Source organism: Pogona vitticeps, chromosome 1, assembly GCF_051106095.1.
Source record: "Pogona vitticeps strain Pit_001003342236 chromosome 1, PviZW2.1, whole genome shotgun sequence".
Taxonomy (NCBI): domain Eukaryota; kingdom Metazoa; phylum Chordata; class Lepidosauria; order Squamata; family Agamidae; genus Pogona; species Pogona vitticeps.
The window spans coordinates 1,828,713-1,850,594 of record NC_135783.1 but is presented as its reverse complement, the minus strand read 5'-3'; the positions used below and the strand labels follow the sequence as shown (position 1 = coordinate 1,850,594).

The 21,882-nt window shown below is 51.0% G+C and overlaps 2 protein-coding genes and 1 long non-coding RNA gene across 3 annotated transcripts; 2 read left to right on the top strand and 1 right to left on the bottom strand.

Moving 5' to 3' along the window:
• Positions 1-1,028: 1,028 nt before the first annotated feature.
• Positions 1,029-2,544, bottom strand: LOC144584690 (uncharacterized). The gene is made up of 2 exons (XR_013539105.1): positions 2,416-2,544; positions 1,029-1,416 (listed from the first exon to the last, which is right to left on the bottom strand). It is a non-coding gene; the product is annotated as an uncharacterized LOC144584690 (long non-coding RNA).
• Positions 2,545-2,609: 65 nt separating this feature from the next.
• On the top strand, positions 2,610-21,697 carry LOC110070792 (uncharacterized). The gene is made up of 7 exons (XM_072985983.2): positions 2,610-2,794; positions 3,823-4,134; positions 5,694-5,900; positions 12,377-12,592; positions 15,787-15,927; positions 16,840-17,046; positions 19,505-21,697. The coding sequence occupies exons 2-7, from the start codon at positions 3,957-3,959 to the stop codon at positions 19,762-19,764; spliced, it is 1,209 nt and encodes a 402-aa protein (XP_072842084.2). The 5' UTR covers positions 2,610-2,794; positions 3,823-3,956; the 3' UTR covers positions 19,765-21,697.
• Positions 5,972-11,794, top strand: LOC144584686 (uncharacterized). The gene is made up of 2 exons (XM_078381334.1): positions 5,972-8,340; positions 10,962-11,794. The coding sequence occupies exons 1-2, from the start codon at positions 6,526-6,528 to the stop codon at positions 11,592-11,594; spliced, it is 2,448 nt and encodes an 815-aa protein (XP_078237460.1). The 5' UTR covers positions 5,972-6,525; the 3' UTR covers positions 11,595-11,794.
• Positions 21,698-21,882: the final 185 nt, after the last annotated feature.

Genomic DNA, 21,882 nt, shown 5'->3' with positions numbered 1-21,882 from the left:
CCAGACAAGAGTGTGAGCTAAGCCACTCAAAGGGTTAAAACAAGGAGGAGGGGGGGCTGACTCGATTTCCCTTCTGCTCTACACTTCAGCAAGAGGAGAATAGCTGGAGCTTTTCCCACCAGGATGGAGAGGACGAGAAGAGTTTCCTCAAAGGTTTTGGGCTCTGGGTCCTTTCACATACTGAGGAAATGTGACTTTTTTGGGGGACAAATATCCCTAGAATCCCCTCATTTGACATATACTCTAGATAACGTGTGCGTACCTTCTGTACCACGTGTGTACAAATGTGTGTAACATTGGAAATGGTTCCTTTGTGTACCTTGGCTTAATGATCTCTGACAATCTCTCCCTAGATGTCGAGCTGGATAAACGCATTGGCAAAGCAGCTACCACGTTCTCTAGACTAACAAAGAGAGTACTGCTCAAGCTGACAACATATACCAAGATCCAGGTCTATAGAGCCTACGTCCTGAGCACACTCCTGTCCTGCAGTGAGTCCTGGACCCTTTGGGCATGGCAGGAGAGGAAGCTGAACACCTTCCATATGCGTTGCCTCCAACGGATTTTTTTGTATCACCTGGCAGGACAAAGTTCCAAACAGAGTAGTCCTAGAACGAACTATGATAAAGGACGAAAATGGTAGGGACCTCACAGAAGCAGAAGACATGAAGAAGAGGTGACAAGAATACATAGACGAATTATACCAGAAAGATTTGGATATCCCGGACAACCCTGATTGTGTGGTTGCTGACCTTGAGCCAGACATCCTGGAGAGTGAAGTCAAGTGGGCCTTAGAAAGCCTGGCTAACAACAAGGCCAGTGGAGGTGGTGGCATTCCAGTTGAACTACTTAAAATCTTAAAAGATGATGCTGTTAAGGTGCTACACTCAATATGCCAGCAAGTTTGGAAAACCCAACAGTGACCAGAGGATTGGAAAAGATCAGTCTACATCCCAATCCCAAAGAAAGGCAGTGCCAAAGAATGCTCCAACTACTGTACGTTGCACTCATTTCACACGCTAGCAAGGTTATGTTCAAAATTTATTTATTTTATTAGATTTATACCCCGCCCATCTAGACTGGGTCTACTCTGGGCAGCATTACAAAATTTAAAAACAATAGAACCAATAAATATGTACAAATCCAAGATGTAAAAATGTAAATATTAAGATGCAGCAGGAGGGAAAGCCTACAAGGTAGGCTTCAGCAGTATGTGGACCGCGAACTCCCAGAAGTACAAGCTGGATTCCGAAGAGGCAGAGGCACTCGAGACCAAAAGCCAGAGAGTTCCAGAAAAATATCTACTTCTGCTTCATTGACTATGCGAAAGCCTTTGACTGTGTGGACCACAGCAAACTATGGCAAGTTCTTAAAGAAATGGGAGTGCCTGACCACTTTATCTGTCTCCTGAGAAACCTATATGTGGGACAGGAAGCAACAGTTAGAACTGGTCATGGAACAACTGATTGGTTCAAAATTGGGAAAGGAATACGACAAGGCTGTATATTGTCTATATTGGTTCTTGGGTATGAAAGAGGACAGGCCAGCCCCCCCCCCCAAAGAAGCTGGCAGAGAAAAGCTTCTCTCGTGTCCCCCCCCCCAATGTGTCCACCCTCAAAAGCTGCCCCTGTTGTAAAATAAAGGGTTTAAGAGGTGTTTTTCCAGGAACGTGTAAATAAGAGGCACTGGCCCTACAAAAGACCAGGCCGGCCCTGGGAGTCTTGGTGGCAGCCAAGCCCTGGAGCCTGCCAGCTGACTCGTGAGTAGACCCAGAGATAGCGATCCCCACGGTGTCACACAAAGGAGTGGAGAGTGGTTGAGGGCCATGACCGATAACCCCCTCCACCTTTTGGGACCACCCAAGTGACCTGTGTCGGAGCATCTCTTTCCCCCCCCCCCCAGGTCACCTTTCCCGGCCACCCGATCCCCCTCCCAGGCCCTCTTCCTCCCAAGGAGACCAGAAAATCCCCAACAAGAGGTGCCCCCCCTCCTGGGGGAAGCTCCCACCTGGCCCCGTTTTTAGAGGCTGCAGAAAAACGCCTCTCTTTCCGGAGGCCTTCCCGGGCATCCTCCTCCTTTGAAGGAGACCCCCCCTCTCTGAGCATGTGCAGAGCGCCGGGGTCCCGCATCCTCCTTTGAACTTCTCGTGCCCTCCTTCCCCCCCCCACCGGCCTCTCTCTCCGTTCCTGATGGCAGGAAGTTTTCATGCCGGTGCCCCCCCCCCTTTCCTGTGGGGGTGCCCGGCTGTTTTGTTCTGTGCCCGCTGGAGGGTATATCTTTTTTTATATATAAATATAATAGGAACCCCGCCCAGAAGCGTCCTGAAGCGGGAAGACCCGTCTCTTCTCTCCCCCCCCCCCCCGGCACACGCACAGGCACACACACACACACACACACACACACACACACACGTACGGCGGGGGGGCGCGCGAAGGGTTTCGCTTTCCTTTCTCTCCCGATCCGGCGGGCGTCCCCCGCTCGGGCTGACTCCGCGACCCCAGAAGGATCCTGCCGCCGCCGCCCCCCCCCCCCGCCCGCCTCCCTTCCTCCGCGCCGGGGGGGGGGATCCGGGGGTGTCTGCGCCCCTCCGAGGCGAGGCCCGGAGCAGGATTCGGGCGGCGGGGCCGAAAGGGAGCCCCTCCGGGAAGGGGCCGCCCCGTCCAGGGCACGTCCAGCCCCGCGTCCGGAGACCCCCCCCTCGCCCGGCTGGCCAGCAGGAAGGCCCGGACCTTTTGCCGGAGGAGGAGGAGGGAGGGAGGGAGGAAGGCGGCGGGTCCTTCCCGGGCCCCCCCAGGTGAGCCGAGAGGGGCGCTCCCCCCCCCCCCCGCGCGCGCCTTCTTCCCTCCTGCCTCGAGGGGGGGGGTCAGGGAGCCTCCCCTCCCCTCTCTTTGCTCCCCTCCCCAAATCGCTTACCCTCCCGACCCCTCCGAAGGGTCCCACCTCCGGGCGCCCCCCCCCGTGATGGGGAGGGACTGAGCGGGGGGGGGATTCAGAGCCCTTTCCTAATCAATCCCTCTGGTCTCAGATAAGAGAGAGGGGATCAGAGACTAGGGGCAGCGCTCTGTGCATGCTCAGAGGCAGGGCTCGCCCTCGGCCCTCTTGGCTCCAGCGGAATAAGATCTGGCCTTCATCCCTCCAACAACAGAAAGGGGAGAACCCCCCTCTGAGCATGTGCAGAGCGCCATGGTCCTGCATGCACCTCCTTCCTCCTCCTCCTCCTCCTCTTCCCCTGCGCCACTGGAGTCTGGGCACCACTAAATAGCTACCCTGTTACAGTCGTTGCCAACATCTGTCCTTCTTAATTCCGGTCTCCTCATGACCCAAGGGCTTCACTGTCTGCCTGGCTTTCTGGATTTCCCCGGGTATTTTTTTGTCATTCTCCCCAAAACGTCTTGGTTGGTTGGCCCTCCCCTCCACCGGCTGTAAGGCCTGCCTTTCCCTCTCCTTTCCTGGCCGGCCTTTTGGGCTCTTTCTTCCGCCGGTGATGGTGCCAAATCCTCTCCCTTCTGGAGCTGGTGGTTGGTGCCCCGTCTGCGGGTGCAGGACCCCCGGCTGCAGCCAGAAGAGCAGGAGCTGACGGGGGGGGGGGCAGGAGCCCAACCAAGGGCTAAACCAAGATCTGTGGGGGGTGGCATGCAATGGGAAGCCCCCTCCTCAGAAAAGCTGGGCTTCCTGGGTTCAGCTCAGGGCCCAATCCTGGGAGAGGACTCCCCTTGGATTGAGAGGGCTGGATTGAGAGGCATGTGTGTGTGTGTGTGTGTGTGTGTGAGAGAGAGAGAGAGAGAGAGACCCTCATGTCCAAACTCAATCTCAAATGTGCAGGTCTCCTTGTCCGAAGCAAGAGGTGTGCGGGAGCTGCAGGTGGCCTGCCTCGGAGAGGACAACGAACATCTGGAACAGCTGGTCCTTGTGCTGGAAGGAGGGGACCTCCCGTCTCCAGGCTGAGAACCGGAGAGATGAAGAAGCAGGCCTGCGATCAACAGGAGAAGCTCTTCCCAGGTCTCCGGGCCCGGGGCCGGCAGATGAAAGATAGGATGATGGAGCGCCTCGGGAAAGGCCAGGAGGCCTCTGGAGCCCAGCAGGCAGCTCCGCCCACATCACTTCCATGGTCCAGAGGAACAAGTCCTGGCAAAGGTGACCCACGGTTAAAGATAAGGAACAGATTACCAAGCGTAATCGGGGGGGGGGATGAAGAGGAGGGTGGCGAGGAGAACCAAGAGCCCACTCCCCAGGCTGCCTGGGGGATTTCTGGGAGCTGTAGTTCAGACAAGCAGCTTTCCCAAGTTCCACCTCTTCCACCGCCAGGACAGGTCAGGCAGCCTTGCACAGGAGGGGCAGCCTGGGCAGTTAGTTGGTGGGCACGCAACCAAAGAAGGAGTCTCGGGGCTCCTCGAAGGCTCATGTTGGCCTGCAACCCTGTTGGCCCGGTTCCCTGCCTGGCTGGGCCTTTTCATGGCCTTCCCCAAAGATGTTTCCAGCATCTCCTCGCCCAGGTGTCAGCCCCACCTGGCCACCATCCCCCTCCATCTCCCCTACCTGTCCTCCTTCCCTTTGCAACTCAAAGACTCAGTTGGGTGGTCTCTTTTCCTGGGTGCCAGGCACAAACTGGCCTTTTCCTAGCTCCCAGCTCAGGTCAGGCATGGGGTGGGGGGGCAATCCTTCCTTCCTTCCTTCCTTCCTTCCTTCCTTCCTTCCTTCCTTCCTTCCTTCCTTCCTTCCTTCCTTCCTTCTTCTGTTGGACATTTTATTGGCCGTGAGCAGGAAGAGGTTGGTTCTCCCTTCTGGAGGATCGCGTGATGGAGGCTTCAATCTTTAAGGAGAAAGGCAGGATAAAAATTATTTTAATAAATAGAAGAAAATACACATAAATCCCACAGTGGTAGGCTAGCTCTTTTTCTTCAGCCTCTTCCTGCCCTGCCCTCAGGAAGAATCCCGCAGAACTCAGAAGCTTGCACTTCATGGCAGAGTTGAAACAGGTCCCACAGATGTTGTTTGTGCCTTCCTCTGCATTTTGGATTATGCCTGGCGACCCTTCGCAGGGTTCTGGCCTAATCCAGACCTGAGAGCTGGGGTGCATCCCCCCCCCCGGCAGTTTTGCACAGCCTGTCCGAGGCCAGGATTCTCACTGGTCCTCGTGGCGGTGGGAGCCAGCTAGTAGCAAGGGGTCACCCCAAACTGCTCCACTGGCCCCAGATCCCGGCTGAGCTACAGCAATGGGGTGCTTCTCTTGGTGCACAAACCGATTGAACAGGCTGAGAGAGAAACATTCCAGAGCAGTGTCTCTGAGGGTGAGGTTACTTGGGGTCCAGGTGGCTGAAGGGGAGCTTCTGGCTCCCACGGATATTGGTATCCAGGTTTTGAAGTGGTGCAGGATAGCTGCGGACATCCTGAACCTCAGAAGGACGCGATATTTCCTCCATGCAAAGTGTCCTGGGATCTCTGCTGATGGGCAGGCTAGGAAGGGAAATATTAAAAGCACCAGCATGTCTCTCTCCTGTGTTTGCATAGCCTTGCAATCCTGTACCCTGAGATTTCAGGGTGGGATGTAGCCCACAAAACACGTTGGACCCATTCCGAGGAATGCAGGGAGATAAAGCCATTTGCAAAAGCCCACAACCCAACAGGTCAGAATCAGGGGCGAAGGAATGAGTGGGAGTTTTGTCCGTCTTCCCCCTTTCCTCTTCCTTTTCCAGACTTCCATGTCCAGTACCAGATTGCTGGGAAGACGGGGGGCTGCGAGGAGAAGTTTTTAGAGGACGTCTCCAAGCTCCTGCACTACCAGGGGGTCTCTCTCAAGGTGGAGACGTTCACGGAAAACCCGAAGCACCTCCTTCTGCTCTTCTGCCCCATCGCTTCCTCCATGCTCATTGACATTGAAAACGCCCTCCAGGGACTTGGTGGTAAGTCCTTGACGTCAAGGATGGTGGGGATGGTGGGTCCCTCTCTGGCTACAGACCGCTGGGAGATTCTTGGGGCCACTTCAGGGTGAAGAACGTACCCACAATTGTCTTCCTATTTATTATTATGATTATTATGATTATTATGATTATTATGATTATTATGATTATGATTATTATTATTATTATTATTATTATTATTATTATTATTATTATTATTATTATTATTATTATTATTATTATGTGAGCGAAGGAAGGAAAGTGAGCCGTCCTCACAGGCGTCTAAAGAAGAAGGAGGCGGAGAATGTGCTGTGGGAGAATTAATCAAGTTAGATGATGAAGAAGGGGGCGCTAATAAAGCTATAGAGGTGTTCCTAGCGGAAAGGACCAGAGACTGGGGGGAGGAGTCGGGAGATTGGAGATGGGATGAGGTTATAAAGGGGGAGAGAGGAGAGAAGGGGGGAGATAGAGAAAAGGAAGAGAAAGGCACTCAAACGAGAGAGACGGGAGCAGAGAGGGAAAGAATTGCGACCCTAGTTAAGAACTTCCCAAACCTGATGAGAGAAGACGGCTTGCTACCACTACCGAAAGAGTTGAGCCAAACGGGAGTTCGTGAGTCTAAAGAGGGATGGAAACCGGGAGGGGGTATGGCTTCTCGCCCTACGACGGACAAGGCAACCCCTGGTGGTGTCAGCCCTTTCCTCCCCAGGCTGGAGGGGTCGACCGTGGTCCATCCATGTTGCAGGACTACCTGCTCAGTTCTGACTGCGTCGGTCGCGAGCCTGAACGCAATCACTCGTTTTGGGGTGAGGAAACAGTAAAAAGTAAAGATGTTATGCCTGGAACGAAACCCAAGAAGTACAACTTGTTGACTGATGAAGAGTTGCCGGACCCATTCGGTCCAGAGTTATCTGATGTTAAAGTTAATAAAACCAACCCGTTTTTGACTGTTACATCGACTCCTGCCATTATTCCCGCCGAATCCCTTGGTCCGCCCTCTTCAGGAAAAGAACCCAATCACAGTGGCGCCCAACGTGGGGCGGACCAATGGGGAGGCAGGGAAGAGATGACGAGGATGCTGAAGACCATAGAGAGGCAGGAGAAGATGATCGAAAACTTGACGGAACAGCAAATGTTGGTTACCAGACACATGATGAGGTTGGGAATGGACGATGAAAGAATCCCAAAGAATAATGTGTTTATAAAGAATGGTCTAGTGGCCGGCCCTGCTCCCATCAGAATACAAAAGATGAACGCTAGTGATGACCCGGAGGCGTATCTCCATACGTTTGAGCGAGTAGCGGTGGCTGCAGGGTGGCCTAAGGAACAATGGACTCTAATATTGGTACCTTGCTTGACGGGTCTATTACAGGAGGTGGTAGACACCCTGAGCCCCCAAGAAGCCGCACAGTATGAATCCGTAAAAACGGCGATTTTAAGGACTCTTAATTTGACGGAGGAAGCGTATAGGAAGAGATTCAGGGAACTTAAGTGGAAACCTGGGGTACATCCGCGAACCTTGGTGCAGAGAATGAAAGCTAACATGACAAGATGGATTAAGCCTGAGGACAAATCTAAGGAACAAGTCATGGAGGCGTTCGTGTTAGAACATTTGGTGACGACTTTGAGCGGGAATCTGAAAGGGTGGGTTCAGAAGAATAACCCAAAGCAGTTGGAAGAAGCCATTAAGCTGATCGAAGACTATTGCGCCTCAGAAGAAGCAATCAAAGAAGGTCCCGCCTTCTCAGGGGAACGTGGGAAACCTCGTGAGAAGGCGGGGACGCAGACACAAGGCGGTGGAGTACGGAGAGGAATGGACGTGCCAGGAGGAGCTCGCCCCCGCGGACGCCCCTTCGAACCTATGGGGCCGAAGCCGGTGCGCCCAGTTACAGTGGATGACCGCGTGTTTGGGGGGCTCGTGTGTTTCGGCTGCGGGACCCCAGGCCACGTGCGTCGGGATTGCCCTGGGACAGACTGTTCTTGGGTAGGAGGATCGAATAATAACCAAGAGAAACCAGGGAAACAAGCAGGTTGGGAGGTGGTTGCATGGGTGAATGGGGAGAAGAAACAGGCGCTAATTGATACAGGATGTGGCAGAACCTTAGTGCGGGACATAAAATTAGAAGGGGTAGAAGAAGGGTTTACGGTGAAATGCATACATGGAGACTCTAAAACCTATAAGACGACGTGGGCCGAAGTTAAAGTCGGAGATGAGAAACGGAAAATGAAAGTGGGGATTGTTCCGGGACTTTCAAGAGAAATGTTATTGGGAAGAGACTGGGTGGGAGATAGAACGTTAGCAGAATGTAAAGAAGTGATGCAAGGAGATTGCGTTAAAATTGAAGTGGGAGATGATTTCTTACAGGAGACAACACGCGACCACATGCATATGTTACAACAAGATGACGCCACGCTGCAAGAACACCTACGAGCCGCGCGTGAGGTGGGCGATGTAGTAGGGGGAGAAAAGGGGATGATTTTGGACAATGGGCTATTGTATAATGTGGCGGAGAAGGGGGAAAGGCGGTTGGTTGTTCCCCAGAAATGGCGTATGGCGATTTTACACTTGGCCCATGATATTCCTATGGCTGGACATTTAGCATATGATAAGATGAGGCCCAGGATTGAACAACGGTTTTGGTGGCCAGGAATGGAGAAAGAAATAGAAAGCTATTGTCAAACATGCCCAGAGTGCCAAAAGACCCAAGCCAAACCCAGACCAGGAGCTCCCTTGATACCCATGCCCCTAGTGGATCAGCCCTTCCAAAGGATAGGGGTTGACATCGTAGGACCCCTCCTCAAATCGGCGGGGGGTCACACCCACATTTTGGTTATTATAGATTATGCTACCAGGTATCCGGAAGCGGTGCCCTTACGGTCCACGACATCTAAAGTGTTAGCTAGGGAGTTGCTGCAAGTATTTACCAGGCTAGGTTTTCCAAAGGAAATCTTGACAGATCAGGGCACCAACTTCATGGGACAAACATTGAAGGAAATGTGGGCGTTATTAGGAGTAAAACCCCTCCATACAGCAGTTTATCATCCTCAGACTAACGGATTAGTAGAGAGATTTAATAAAACCCTTAAAGGGATGCTAAGAAAATTAGTGATGGAAAAACCGAAAAGGTGGCACGTGCTAGTGGCGCCATTGATGTTTGCGGTGAGGGAGGTTCCGCAGGCTTCCACGGGGTTTACACCTTTTGAGATGATGTATGGATGGAACCCCAGAGGTATATTAGATCTGGTCAAAGAAAAATGGGAGAGTGGGAAAGATGAGGTGCAAACGAACGTTAAACATGTTATTGAAATGAGGGAACATTTGAAGTTAGTGGCCTCCTTGGCGAGAGAGAATTTAGCGAAGGCCCAAGAAGGGCAGAAACGGAGATATGACGCCAAAGTCAAGACGAGACAATTCGAACCTGGGCAGAAAGTTTTGTTGTTAATGCCAGCGGCGTCATCAAAATTATTCGCCACCTGGCAAGGTCCCTATAAGGTGGTGAGAAAGATAGGAGAAGTAGATTATGAGATTTGGATGCCCGACAAAGTTAAGAAGAAAGGCATCTTTCATGTAAATCTGTTAAAGGAGTGGAGAGAGAGAGAGAAGCATTATGGGGAGAAGTAAAAGACGAGGAATTTGGACCTGAGACAAAGGACTTTTTGCGTCAAGGAGTAAAAATAGATTTGGGAGATGAGTTAACCACTGAACAAGAGAGGCAGATGAGGGAGATAGAACACCGATACAGGGAGGTTTTCTCAGGAAAACCTGGTAACACCACGTTAGTCGAGCATGCAATTAACACACAACCACAAGTCATAGTCAGATCTGGAAGTAGGAGTTGGCCTAGGCACCTGAGAGAGACTATCAATAAAGAGATAGAAGAGATGCTTCAACTGGGAGTAATTGAACCATCTTATAGCCCCTGGAGGAGTTATCCGGTAGTGGTGCCAAAGCCGGATGGGAGTGTTAGGCTATGCATCGATTATCGCAGATTAAATGAGGTGTCCAAGTTCGATGCTTACCCGATGCCAAGAATTGATGACCTGCTAGAACGATTGGGAGGGGCGGAGTACCTCACATCATTAGACCTGACCAAGGGATATTGGCAAATACCCCTGAGGCTAGAAGATAAAGAAAAAACAGCATTCGTGACCCCTAAGGGTCTTTTCCAATTCTCGCGTATGCCCTTTGGGTTGCATGGGGCGGCGGCGACATTTCAACGACTAATGGACAAGGTGTTAGCCCCCGTTAAAGATTTTGCCGGAGGTTATATTGATGACATACTTATATATAGTAAAAGCTGGGAGGAGCATTTAGTACACCTAGAGAAGGTGTTACAGGTGTTACAAGAAGCTCAACTTAAAGTCAATCCAACCAAGTGCAAGGTAGCACGTAAGGGAGTAAAGTTCTTGGGGTTTCAACTGAAACAAGGTAGAATACAGCCCGTGTCAGATAAGATCGACCAGGTGACCGCATGGCCCGTGCCCCGGACAAAAAAGGAAGTACAGAGATTTTTGGGGTTAGCAGGTTACTACAGGCAATTCGTTCCCAATTTTGCACATATTGCTGCTCCTCTAAGTGATTTGACTAGGAAGAAGAAGGCAAAAATGGTTTATTGGGGGGCAGAGGAGACCAAAGCTTTTGAGGAGTTGAAACAGATACTATCAGAATTACCCAGTAGATATGCCCCAGATTTTTCCAGACCTTTCATAGTTCAAACTGATGCCTCAGACCGTGGAGTAGGGGCCGTGTTATCACAAGAGAAAGATGACGTGGAATTTCCGGTGATGTATTTAAGCAATAAGCTAACCCCTAGGGAGCAGAAGTATTCGACTATAGAAAAAGAGGCCTTTGCGGTTAAATGGGCTATACAAGCCTTAAGGTATTACCTGTTAGGGGCACCCTTTACGCTCATCACAGATCATGCCCCGCTACAGTGGCTGAACAGGATGAAGGATGTGAATCCTAGGTTGACCAGGTGGTACCTAAGTTTACAGCCATTTACCTTCACAGTGAAATATCGCAAGGGAAGTGCCCATGCTAACGCGGATTACTTTTCCCGACAGGGAGAGATGCTACCTCAAACCGAAGAGAGGACGGCCCACTCCTCAGGGGGGGCGTGTGAGCGAAGGAAGGAAAGTGAGCCGTCCTCACAGGCGTCTAAAGAAGAAGGAGGCGGAGAATGTGCTGTGGGAGAATTAATCAAGTTAGATGATGAAGAAGGGGGCGCTAATAAAGCTATAGAGGTGTTCCTAGCGGAAAGGACCAGAGACTGGGGGGAGGAGTCGGGAGATTGGAGATGGGATGAGGTTATAAAGGGGGAGAGAGGAGAGAAGGGGGGAGATAGAGAAAAGGAAGAGAAAGGCACTCAAACGAGAGAGACGGGAGCAGAGAGGGAAAGAATTGCGACCCTAGTTAAGAACTTCCCAAACCTGATGAGAGAAGACGGCTTGCTACCACTACCGAAAGAGTTGAGCCAAACGGGAGTTCGTGAGTCTAAAGAGGGATGGAAACCGGGAGGGGGTATGGCTTCTCGCCCTACGACGGACAAGGCAACCCCTGGTGGTGTCAGCCCTTTCCTCCCCAGGCTGGAGGGGTCGACCGTGGTCCATCCATGTTGCAGGACTACCTGCTCAGTTCTGACTGCGTCGGTCGCAAGCCCGAACGCAATCACTCGTTTTGGGGTGAGGAAACAGTAAAAAGTAAAGATGTTATGCCTGGAACGAAACCCAAGAAGTACAACTTGTTGACTGATGAAGAGTTGCCGGACCCATTCGGTCCAGAGTTATCTGATGTTAAAGTTAATAAAACCAACCCGTTTTTGACTGTTACATCGACTCCTGCCATTATTCCCGCCGAATCCCTTGGTCCGCCCTCTTCAGGAAAAGAACCCAATCACATATTATTATTATTATTATTATTATTATTATTATTATTATTATTATTATTATTATTATTATTATTATTATTATTATTATTATTATTATTATTATTATTATTATTATTATTATTATTATTATTACTATTACTATTACTATTACTATTATTATTATTATTACTATTATTACTATTACTATTACTATTATTACTATTATTACTATTACTATTGTTGTTGTTGTCGTCGTCGCCGGTGCCGGTGCCATCGTCGTTGTTGCTGTTGTCGTTATTGTTATTACAGTAATGACTTTCCCTGCCACGGTTCCCATCATACACATACACACACATCCCTCTTGGGTTCCCCTGACGTTAGATCCATGATCCAGTGGCTCAGGGTAGGCAAATGACACCAGACCCTCTCCTTGGCTTGTAAAGAATTCCTGAGGTGCTTGATGGCCCCAAGCCCTCCGGCTGCTCATCAGCCTGAGCTGCCTCCTGCCTGAGAACCGTTCCAAAGTGCCAGCCTTGGGGGGGGGTCCCCCCTTTTCCTCTGGATTCCCTGGAAGGCTTGGTCTCACGGCTGCTCCTCTCCTTCCCTTTCCAGGCGAGCGGAAGGTCCTCCTGGTGGTGATGCACTATGTCCGAAAGGACAACCCAGGGACCCCTACGGACGCCAAGCACCGGGTGACCCATCCAGCCGTGGTGCGGACCGTGCACACCCGCTTCACCCTCCAGGACGGCTTCTACCCTTCCCAGATGAACGAGAGGGCCGTGGCTGACGTGGCATCTGCTCTGCAAAACTTTGGGAAAGGCCACAGAGGTGCAGCTGTTTCTGGTGTCCTTCTTGTGTGATCTCACGTTGTGGGAAAGGGCTGGGGGGGGGACTTTTCAGACCCGGATGGGGATTGCTGCAGTGCATGCTGGGACTGGCCTGACTTTGCCCATTGTGGGGGTGTAGGGAGGGGGCTTCCCCTGGGGGGTTCTTGCATCAGGGCTGGGATTGACACACACACTCCCGGCCATGGAGCAGCACCCTTTCTTCAGCTGAGGAAGGTGCTGGTAGCGGTCAGGGAGATGGGAAACCGTCCCTGTTCCTCTGGGCATGCGCAGACCCACCTGCAGCCTCAGGCTGACTGGGCAGAGCTGGCCGCGTATGCTTCTGCGCATGTCGTGGGAAGGGGCTGAGTTTGTTGGGTGGGTGGGTGTAGCGTTCTCCATTTATTAGATCTATGGTGCATGTTATATTATGTGATGGTGGATGAATATTCATGTTGCTGAGAGGCGGAGCCGAGAGAGAGAGAGAGAGATGTCATGAGAGGCGGAGTCAGAGAGTCAGGAGGGGCACATTAAGTGCGATTGAGTCAGTCAGCACAAGAGTAAGAACCAGATAGAGTAATAAGAGTGTGAAGTTTGGGGAATTCTGAGGTGTGATTAGATACTGGAACTATTCATGGATCAATTTAAGTTACTGTATGCAATAAACCAAGATCCAGGTCTATAGAGCCTGTGTTCTGAGCACACTCCTGTACTGCAGCGAGTCCTGGACCCTTTGTGCCCGGCAGGAGAGGAAGCTGAACACCTTCCATATGCGTTGCCTACGACGGATTTTTGGTATCACCTGGCAGGACAGAGTTCCAAATAGAGTAGTCCTAGAACGAGCTGGAATTTTCAGCATGCATACATTACTGAAACAGCGACGTCTACGCTGGCTTGGGCACGTCGTGAGAATGGCTCATGGTCGGATTCCAAAGGATCTCCTATATGGAGAATTAGTGCAGGGAAATGGCCCCAGAGGGACACCACAGCTGAGATCCAAGGGAATCTGCCCATCGTCCTGGGTCATCAACAGTGGTCTTTCTGGTGGGTGTGATCCTGATCTTTCTAGGTAACAGGTGAAAAGGTAGCATGATAAAGAGGAGACAGGTTGTATCTAAGGCCTGTTGAGTGAGGGGTTTTCTCTGACCCCTCTCTCAAACCTCAGTCCAAAATGAGTACCTCTTGGTCATCACATGAGCATCCTTTGTTCCTGAAATGAAGGAACACTGTGGGGTTGTGGTTCCTGAGCTGTTCCCCTTCCTGTCCTGGGCCGTTCTCCTGTTTAGTTAGGCTGTTTGGTTTCTCCAGTGTGGAGCTCCAAACACTCCTCTTTGCGATGGCCCAAAAAAACCGTCTTGCTCGTGTTGTGTTCTGGTTCCAGTCTTTGGGGTAAGTGAGTCTCTGCCTGATTGTATTTGTGGGTTTGAAGTGCACGGGTATGTGGTGTTCACCAAAAATCCTTTTGAGCTTTTCAGACACACTCGCCATGTAAGGGGATTTGTTGGTCAAATGTATTCCTGGAGACTAGAAGCCCTAAGGGATGGCTTGGGCCAACGTGGAGACCCACGGCAAGCAGAGGAGACTGAGAGTGGGAAGAGATCCAGGGTCGGCAAAGGAGAGGTTGCGATGGGACAAGACTGGGTAGGGGCCCATTCATCGGTCCAAACGAAAGAGGGACTGCAAGGAGAATTGGAGGACGTGGTGAGGGGGATCGATTTGGTGGAAAGAACAAAGCAGAAACAAAGGCGACTGGCAACAAGAGGACCCTTCTCTGCAAGAAGCCCTCCAAGGGACACAACCCAACCGGACTGTGGAAGTAGCGATGGCGGGTTTTGAATTGCGGGGAGGTCTGTTGTACCAAATACATAAAGAGGAGGCTGTTTGTGGTGCCCTAGAAGTGGAGGAAATGGTTAATGAAGGTTGTGCATACCCCTCAAAGGACATTCAGCATCCTCCAAAGATGATACACTTTGCAAAGGGGCAAAAAGTCCCTATGAAGGAGTAAGGCAGATAGGTACCTGTAGACTATGAAATAGGCTTGTGCAACAAAGTGAAGAAGCTAAGCATTTCCCATGTGAACCTGTTGAAGGAGTGGAAAGAAAGGGAGGCCTTTTAAGGAGAATTGAAGGGTTTGGGCCCCGAAACCTCTGATTGGATGCGGTCACCAGGGAAGGTGGAGGCAAAGGCACAGCTAGGAGCGGAACAAATGCAACGAATAAGGGAATGAGAAAGGGAGTTTTCCAGTGTATCCTCAACCAGTCACAGAGTTAGGTCTCTAGCAGAGCATCACATTTGTGTACTTTGTGTACCTTGGCTCAACGATCTCTGACACCCTCTCCCTAGATGTCAGGAAACGTTCCAAATGGAGTAGTCCTAGAATGAGCTGGAATTTTTAGCATGTGTACATTACTGAAACAGTGCCGTCTTCGTTGGCTTGAGCATGTCGTGAGAATGGCTGATGGTTGGATTCCAAAAGATCTCCTGTATGGAGAATTAGTGCAGGGAAATGGCCCCAGAGGGACACCACAGCTGAGATCCAAGGGAATCTGCAAGTGGGATCTGATGGCGTTAGGAATGGACCTCCACAGATGGGAAACATTGACATCTGATCGTTCAGCCTGGAGGCTGGCGGTGCATCATGGCCTCTCCCAATTTGAAGAGACCCTTGTCCAGCAGGCCGAGGCAGAGATGGCAGCAGACATAGCAGCACCATTGAACAGCTTAACTAGGAAACCCTCAGCCAAAAAAGCACTCAGGTACCATGGGAGGCTAAGGAGCAAGCCACGTTTGACTTTTAAATGCCCTACCTAGATGTCACGCCCCTGACATCAATCTGCCCTTCATAGTGCAAACCAACACCTCTCTCTGAGGAGTTGGGGCAGTCTTGAAACAAGTGAAGAGAGGGAAGGAGTATCCCATCATGTACTGTATTTGAGTTAAAAACTGTCCCAAAGGAACAACGGCATGCGACCATAAAGAACGAGGCCCTAGCCGTCAAATGGGCCATGCAGTCCTTGAACTGTTAGGCGTTCCTTTCACGTGAATGACTGACCAGGCCCCATTGCAGTGGCCGGATGGGATGAAAGGTACCAATCCAAGATTGACTCATTGGTACCTTAAATTTGCAGCCTTTTTTCATTGAATGAAAAGCATCGGAAAGGTAGCACTCGCGCTAATACAGGCTGTTTTTCTTGACAGAACTTGGAGGAAGACAGAGGCTTGGAAGAGCAGCAATGAGGGAACATGAATGGTCATTTGGCGGATTAGCTGTGGACATCCCGACTTCATTACGCCTCAATATTTCCTCCAAAGAAAGTACCGTGAGATCTCTGCTGAAGGGTAGGCTTGGAATTGAAATATTAAAAATGGCAGCATTTAAAAAAATGTATCTGCATATGCTCAGTCTGATCCTGTATCGGTTCAGTGGCGGGATGTAGATAACCAAAGACTTTAGGCCCATTCTCTATAATGGAGCAAAAGAGAGTCTCCAACAGAAACCCACCACCCGACAGGTCAGAACGAAGGGTGAGGGAAATGCCAAGCTGGAGCTGAGACAAGGTGAGCATCAGTCTCGCTCAGGCTCATACTTCCTCATACTTCGGAGGAAAAATGGCCCTAATTATCGTAATATGTTGAGCTGTTTTTAATTTTTACCTGCATTTTATATACAGTGGTGCCCCGCATAGCGAGCGCCCTGTTTAACGACGAATCCACATTGCAATGTTTTAAATGGGCAAAAATCGCATTGTGATGACCGGTAAGCGTTTCGCTTACCGATCTTCGCATTGCAATGTTTTTTAAACAGCTGATCGGCAGTTCCAAAATGGCCACCGGGTAAACAAAATGGCGGCCGCAGCCTTTTCGCGCGATTTCCTCGCTTACCAGGGCGGCAGAAGTGGTGGCCGTATGGAGGATTTCCGCATAGCGATGAGTTCCCCCCCATAGGAACGCATTAAACAGGATTATCGTCGCTATGCGGGGCACCACTGTATGTCAATAACTCTGCAGCTCTCTGGTATGAATGAAGGGAGGAAGGGAGAGAGGGAGGGAGGGGTGGCAAAACGTGCTGCTGGTGCACATCTCACCACAAGTACAACCACACTGTGTTGCTTGTTCCACAGCAGAGACTCCACAGTTATCGGCCAGCCTGGGGTTTTTCGGGAAGAGGGTGGCTCTCATTTTCTCCTTCTGTTGTGAGATGTTAATGGGAATTATGTCCGTCCCGCGCCTTCTCTTTTCTTCCCTTTCCAGACTTCCACATCCAGGTCCGTACCACCGCAAATACAGGTGGATGTGAGGAGAGGTTTTTAAAGACTGTCTCAAACCGCCTGTTGTTTCAAAGAATCTCTCTAAAAGTGAAAGACTTCAGAGACAACTCGAAGCCCCTCCTTCTGCTCTTCTGCCCCATAGTTTCCCGCATGGGCACCGACATCGAAAACGCCCTCGAGGGGATCAGTGGTGAGTTGTTGGTTCTGCAGGTGGAGGGATGGGGTGGGGTTGGCTTTTTCTGTCTGTCTGTGGCTACAAGAATATTGGTTGACTCTTGGGGCCATGTCAGAGTAAAGAATGTTATGAATACCCACAAATTTTCTCCTCCTTGGTCAATAAAGTGGTCTTAACACATCAAAACTGACCAGTGCGGGCTGCATTTTAGCTCTTGCACAAGACTAGAAACACGACCCCCCCCTTTTTTTTCATTCATAGCAACAATAGGGAGGGGAACCCTGCTTTTTTGCACAGAGTGAAAGGGCCTTTCTGCAAATAAGGAGAAAAAAGGAGGTGGGGGCAGAAATTCATGTTTTGCACCAAGTATCCTATCATCTTGTCCAGCAGAGACAAAACCTGGAAATATTTCATCTGTCTGCAGATGTAGGTATTTGGAGACTAAAAAGAGCATGCAGCAAGATCAGAGAGAAGTGGAACACGGCGGGGGGGGAGCAGTAAATAAGGAGCACCTTACTGTAAGGGTCATGCACTGTTCTGACAATGAGCAAGCTAATTAACATTCAGTGGCTAATATCCTGTTGAGTAACTCTGTGGGCGTAAAGACTGATGACATCACCAGCTGCAGGCGTTACTCTTAAAAGCTTCCTCGTCCACCTTCCTGAAGGTTTCCAAGGTTCCCGAAGGATGGCAGTCAACCTTCGGAAGCCTTGAGCAACTTTAGGGCAAGGGGAGCCTCTGATGCCTGAGAACCACATCCACTGATCCCGGGTGCAGCCGTTTTTAGACCTTAAAGGCTCCCCGCTTCCTCGAGGCTCCGAAAGGGGGAAGCTTCAGATAGGAGACATTTGCCGAGGAACGTCTGTGGCTGACGATCTCATCCACCCTTGTGCCCGGGGAGTGACTCTGGAGGGTGTTGGCTGCCCGCCTGCCCCTTTTTTGTAAATATCTGCAACTTGGGAAGGTAGCTGGGGACATTCACAAGAGGTGGGTCCTGGGTTCAAGGCATGGCTCCAGAAAGAGAAATAAGAAGGCGGTTTGTGAGCCAGGTCTTCAAAGCACCAGGGAAAGAGGGAGAGGGAGAGAGAGAGAGAGAGAGATGAAGGCCAGGCTGGGGCCCTAGAGAATCTTCACCCTCTGCAGAAAAGGAGGAGGCCTTCTCCTTACTTGGCCAGCCCTTGGGTCTTGTTTGTTTTCTTTTGTTGGCTTGTTTTTTCACCTGGCCAGGAATGTCCTCCTGGGTTCCCCCTTTCTTCCTGCATGGGAAGAAGCGGAGTTAGGTCTCCAAAGGTTTACACCAAAGGTTCCTGGAGAAGCGACACATGCCGGCTGGATTCCTGTAATGCACTCTTTGTAGGGCTGCCTCTGGATGGTGTCAGGAAACTTCAGCAGGTCTAAAACTCAGCAGCCAGGTTGCTGACTGGGGATGTTTACAGAGATCACAAAAAAACACCCTGTTGCAGCAGCTCCAGCGGCTGCCGATCCATTGAACTCAAGGTGCTGGTTTTAACCGATGAAGCCCTGAAGGGCTTGGGGCCCAAGCGGTCCCAAGGGCTGCATCTCCATCTGTGAGCTTGCTGGAGTGTTAAGATCGCATACAGAGGCCTTTCGGTGCCCCCACCCTCACAGGTGCATCTTGCGAAGCCACGGGAGAGGGCCTTCTCTGCGGCTGCTCCCAGACAGTGGAACTCTCTCCCACTGGAAGCCAGTCTGGCCCCATCTTGGCTGTCCTTCTTCAAAGAAGCCAAGACCTCTCTCTTCAGGCGGGCTTTCGCTTAATTGACCGGCTGCCTGAGTGGTCTTTTTCCCCTCTTCTTAATGGATTGTTCTGCCTTACTGCTTTGAAAGTGTTTTGCTTTTCCTTATGTCATTTGTTCTTTTTGTTGTTTTTGTTGTTGTTTAGTCATTAAGTCGTGTCCGACTTTTCATGATCCTTTTAGTGTTTGTATACTTACTGTTTTTACCTTTAAATGTCTTTTAAGACAGACAGATAAATAGACAGACAGACCGACCGACTGATCGATCAATTGATCGATAGATAGGTTTATCAGATGTGGTAGGTAGGTAGGTAAGTAGGTAGGGCAGGTAGGTTTATAAGATGAGAGAGAGAGAGAGAGAGAGAAGGTGGCACAGGCCTTTTTTGTGGTGTTTCTGCCGCTGCTCCCCCACCAAGCTCCCTCTTCGGCTCCCCTTGTGTTACATCCTTGATTGAGTGGTTCAGTTCAGGCGAAAGACACCAGAGCCTCACCTTGGCTTGTAAAGATCTCTTTTCTGACCCTCGGCTGCGGGGGGGGGGGGGGGGGGCTCAGGTGCCCAAAGGCTCTGATTGCCTTCAGGGCATCATCAGAACTGCCCTCCTGCCCTGGAATGGTTCTCCGGGGGGGGGCAACCTTCTAAAAAAAAAAAACAACAACCCAAGGGTGTCTTGGCCTGCCCTCCCTCAAAGGCTTTGCTCTTCTCCTTCCCCTTCCAGGTGAGCAGAAGGTCCTCCTGGTGGTGATGCACTATACACCGAAGGAGAACCCAGGAACCCCTCTGGAGGCTAAGCACCGGGTGCCCCATCCAGCCGTGGTGGGGACCGTGCACACCCGCTACACCCTTAAGGATGGCTTCTATGCTTGCGAGATGAACGCGGCGGCCGTGACTCACGTGGCAGCTGCCATCAAGGCCCTCAGCGAGGGTCACTCAGCTAGGGGAGGGGACTCTGGTGTTTCGGGTGCCCTTCTTGCATGATGTCGTCTTGTGAGGAAGAGTCACGGAGGGAACACGGATGGAGCCTGCATCAGAGGGTATAGTGGGACTGGCCAGACCTAAGGTGGGGTGCGTTGGTCGGACTGCCCATGGGTTCTCGCTGTGGTGGGTGGGATGAGCAGGTGCCCAGGTTTCGCCCATACAGCAGTTCAAAGGGGGGGAACCCCGTAGACGCTTGGGGTGCCTCTCTCACTGCAAACACCAGCGGGGCTGACGACGATGCCTGCCAATGGCGGGTTTTGTCCTGTGCGAGCTTCCTCAGCATTCCTTTTAAGGTCCTATTGAGCCTCCCTCCCAAGATCATCTCCTGTGACCTGCCTCTCCCCTGGGCACTCTTCATCTTTCCCACCTCTGGGTCCATGGATCCTGCAACCAGAGCCACTTCCAACCCAGGGGGTAAGCTCTCCCTTCTCCCTATCAATTCTTCTCCCGCTCCTTCAAGCCCTCTACAATCTATTTTGTATTCTCAAAGGCTTGTATGGCTGGATCTAATGGTTGTTGTGGGTTTTTCAGGCTCTTTGGCTGTGTTCTGGAGGTTTTTCTTCCTAACATTTCGCCAGGCTCTGTGGCCATGGGCATCTTCAGAGGACAGCACTCCTTTCATTCATTCATTCATTCATTCATTCATTCATGAGCACAGAGTGCTGTCCTCTGAAGATGCCGGCCACAGAGACTGGCAAAACATCAGGAAGACTGTATAGGCATCCTTCAGTCTTGAAAGACTATGGTGACGTGCTCTGTATGGAGGACTTGGAACAACGTTTAGTTGATGTTAAGGAGACGAGGTGGGCATCCAATCTTGGGAAGTATTTTGAAAAGGCCATCCCTGCTAACCAAGTCAAATGCTTTTGTAAGGTCTATGAAGGCCACTAAGAGTGGCTGTTGTTGTTCCCTGCATTTCTCCTGCAACTGTCTGAGGGAAAATACCATGTCAGTGGTGGATCTGTTAGCTCGAAATCCACACTGTGATTCTGGATAGACTCGGTCTGCAAGCACCTGGAGCCTCTTCAGAACAACACGGGCAAGCAGCTTCCCTACAACGCTAAGAAGAGAGATGTCACGGTAGTTATTGCAGTCGCCCCTGTCGCCTTTGTTCTTGTACAACCTTCAGAACAACCTTCAGAACACGGCCAAAGGGCCCGAAAAACCCACAACAACCTCTACAATCTCTTCCGCCTCTCCCTCTGGTAATGACTCCTCGGGGACTTTCTCCGGCGTAGACAGGAGTTCTCCTTCCCCTCCACTCTCTGCTCCCTTGGTGAGGAGGGGATGGCGCTCCAGCGAGCAGGGACCCTGACTCGCCTCCTGTCTCGCATCAGGGAGACGGCAAGCGTCCCTGTTCCTCTGGGCATGCGCAGACTGACCTGCAGCCTCAGGCTGACCGGTCAGAGCTGGCCACGTGTGCTTCTCTGCGCATCATGGGAGGGCGTCTGAGTTTGTTGGGTGGGTGGGTCCTCGTGCTCCCTTTCCGTGCTTTGCCAGTTGAGTCCAGTTGCCCAGGACTCCCTTTCCAGATAACCTCCCTCACCAGGATGACTGAGAATCTTCACAGACACTCAGTGCTTGGAAGTTTAGATGACACAATAATAGCTAGAAGTGGCCACATTAAGCGGGATTTGTGTTCTGAGGACAGGCTTGTTTCCATATTCCTACATTAGGTCAATAAGGCGATGGCAAAGCCTCTCCAGTAACTCGTGTGTAGTTTTATGCTCTTGTCACTCACGTGCTCTTGCCAAGGACTGTGTTGCTGGTCAAACTTGTAGAACCTGTTCCTTGAGTTTGTTACGATTTGTGCCTTGTAAGAGTAAACCTCTTCTTTTCTATTGCCAAGATGTCATGATTGGAGCTGTGTAGCCTCCTGTCATCATCCTTCTGCAGAAACCATTTTCTTTCAATAAAACCCTTTTCTGTAAAATCCCTGTTGTTCTTGTGTTGAGTTGCTAGACCTCTCTTTCTCTCGAGATGCCTGAATGAGTTCGTGAGGCAGTAAATTAAACCAGTTTTCTTTTTCTTTTTTTTACAACAGGGTGGGGGCCTTCTCATGGGTTCTTGCATGGGTGGGTGGGGGGGGTAGGCACACCTCCCGGGCCAAGAAGCAGC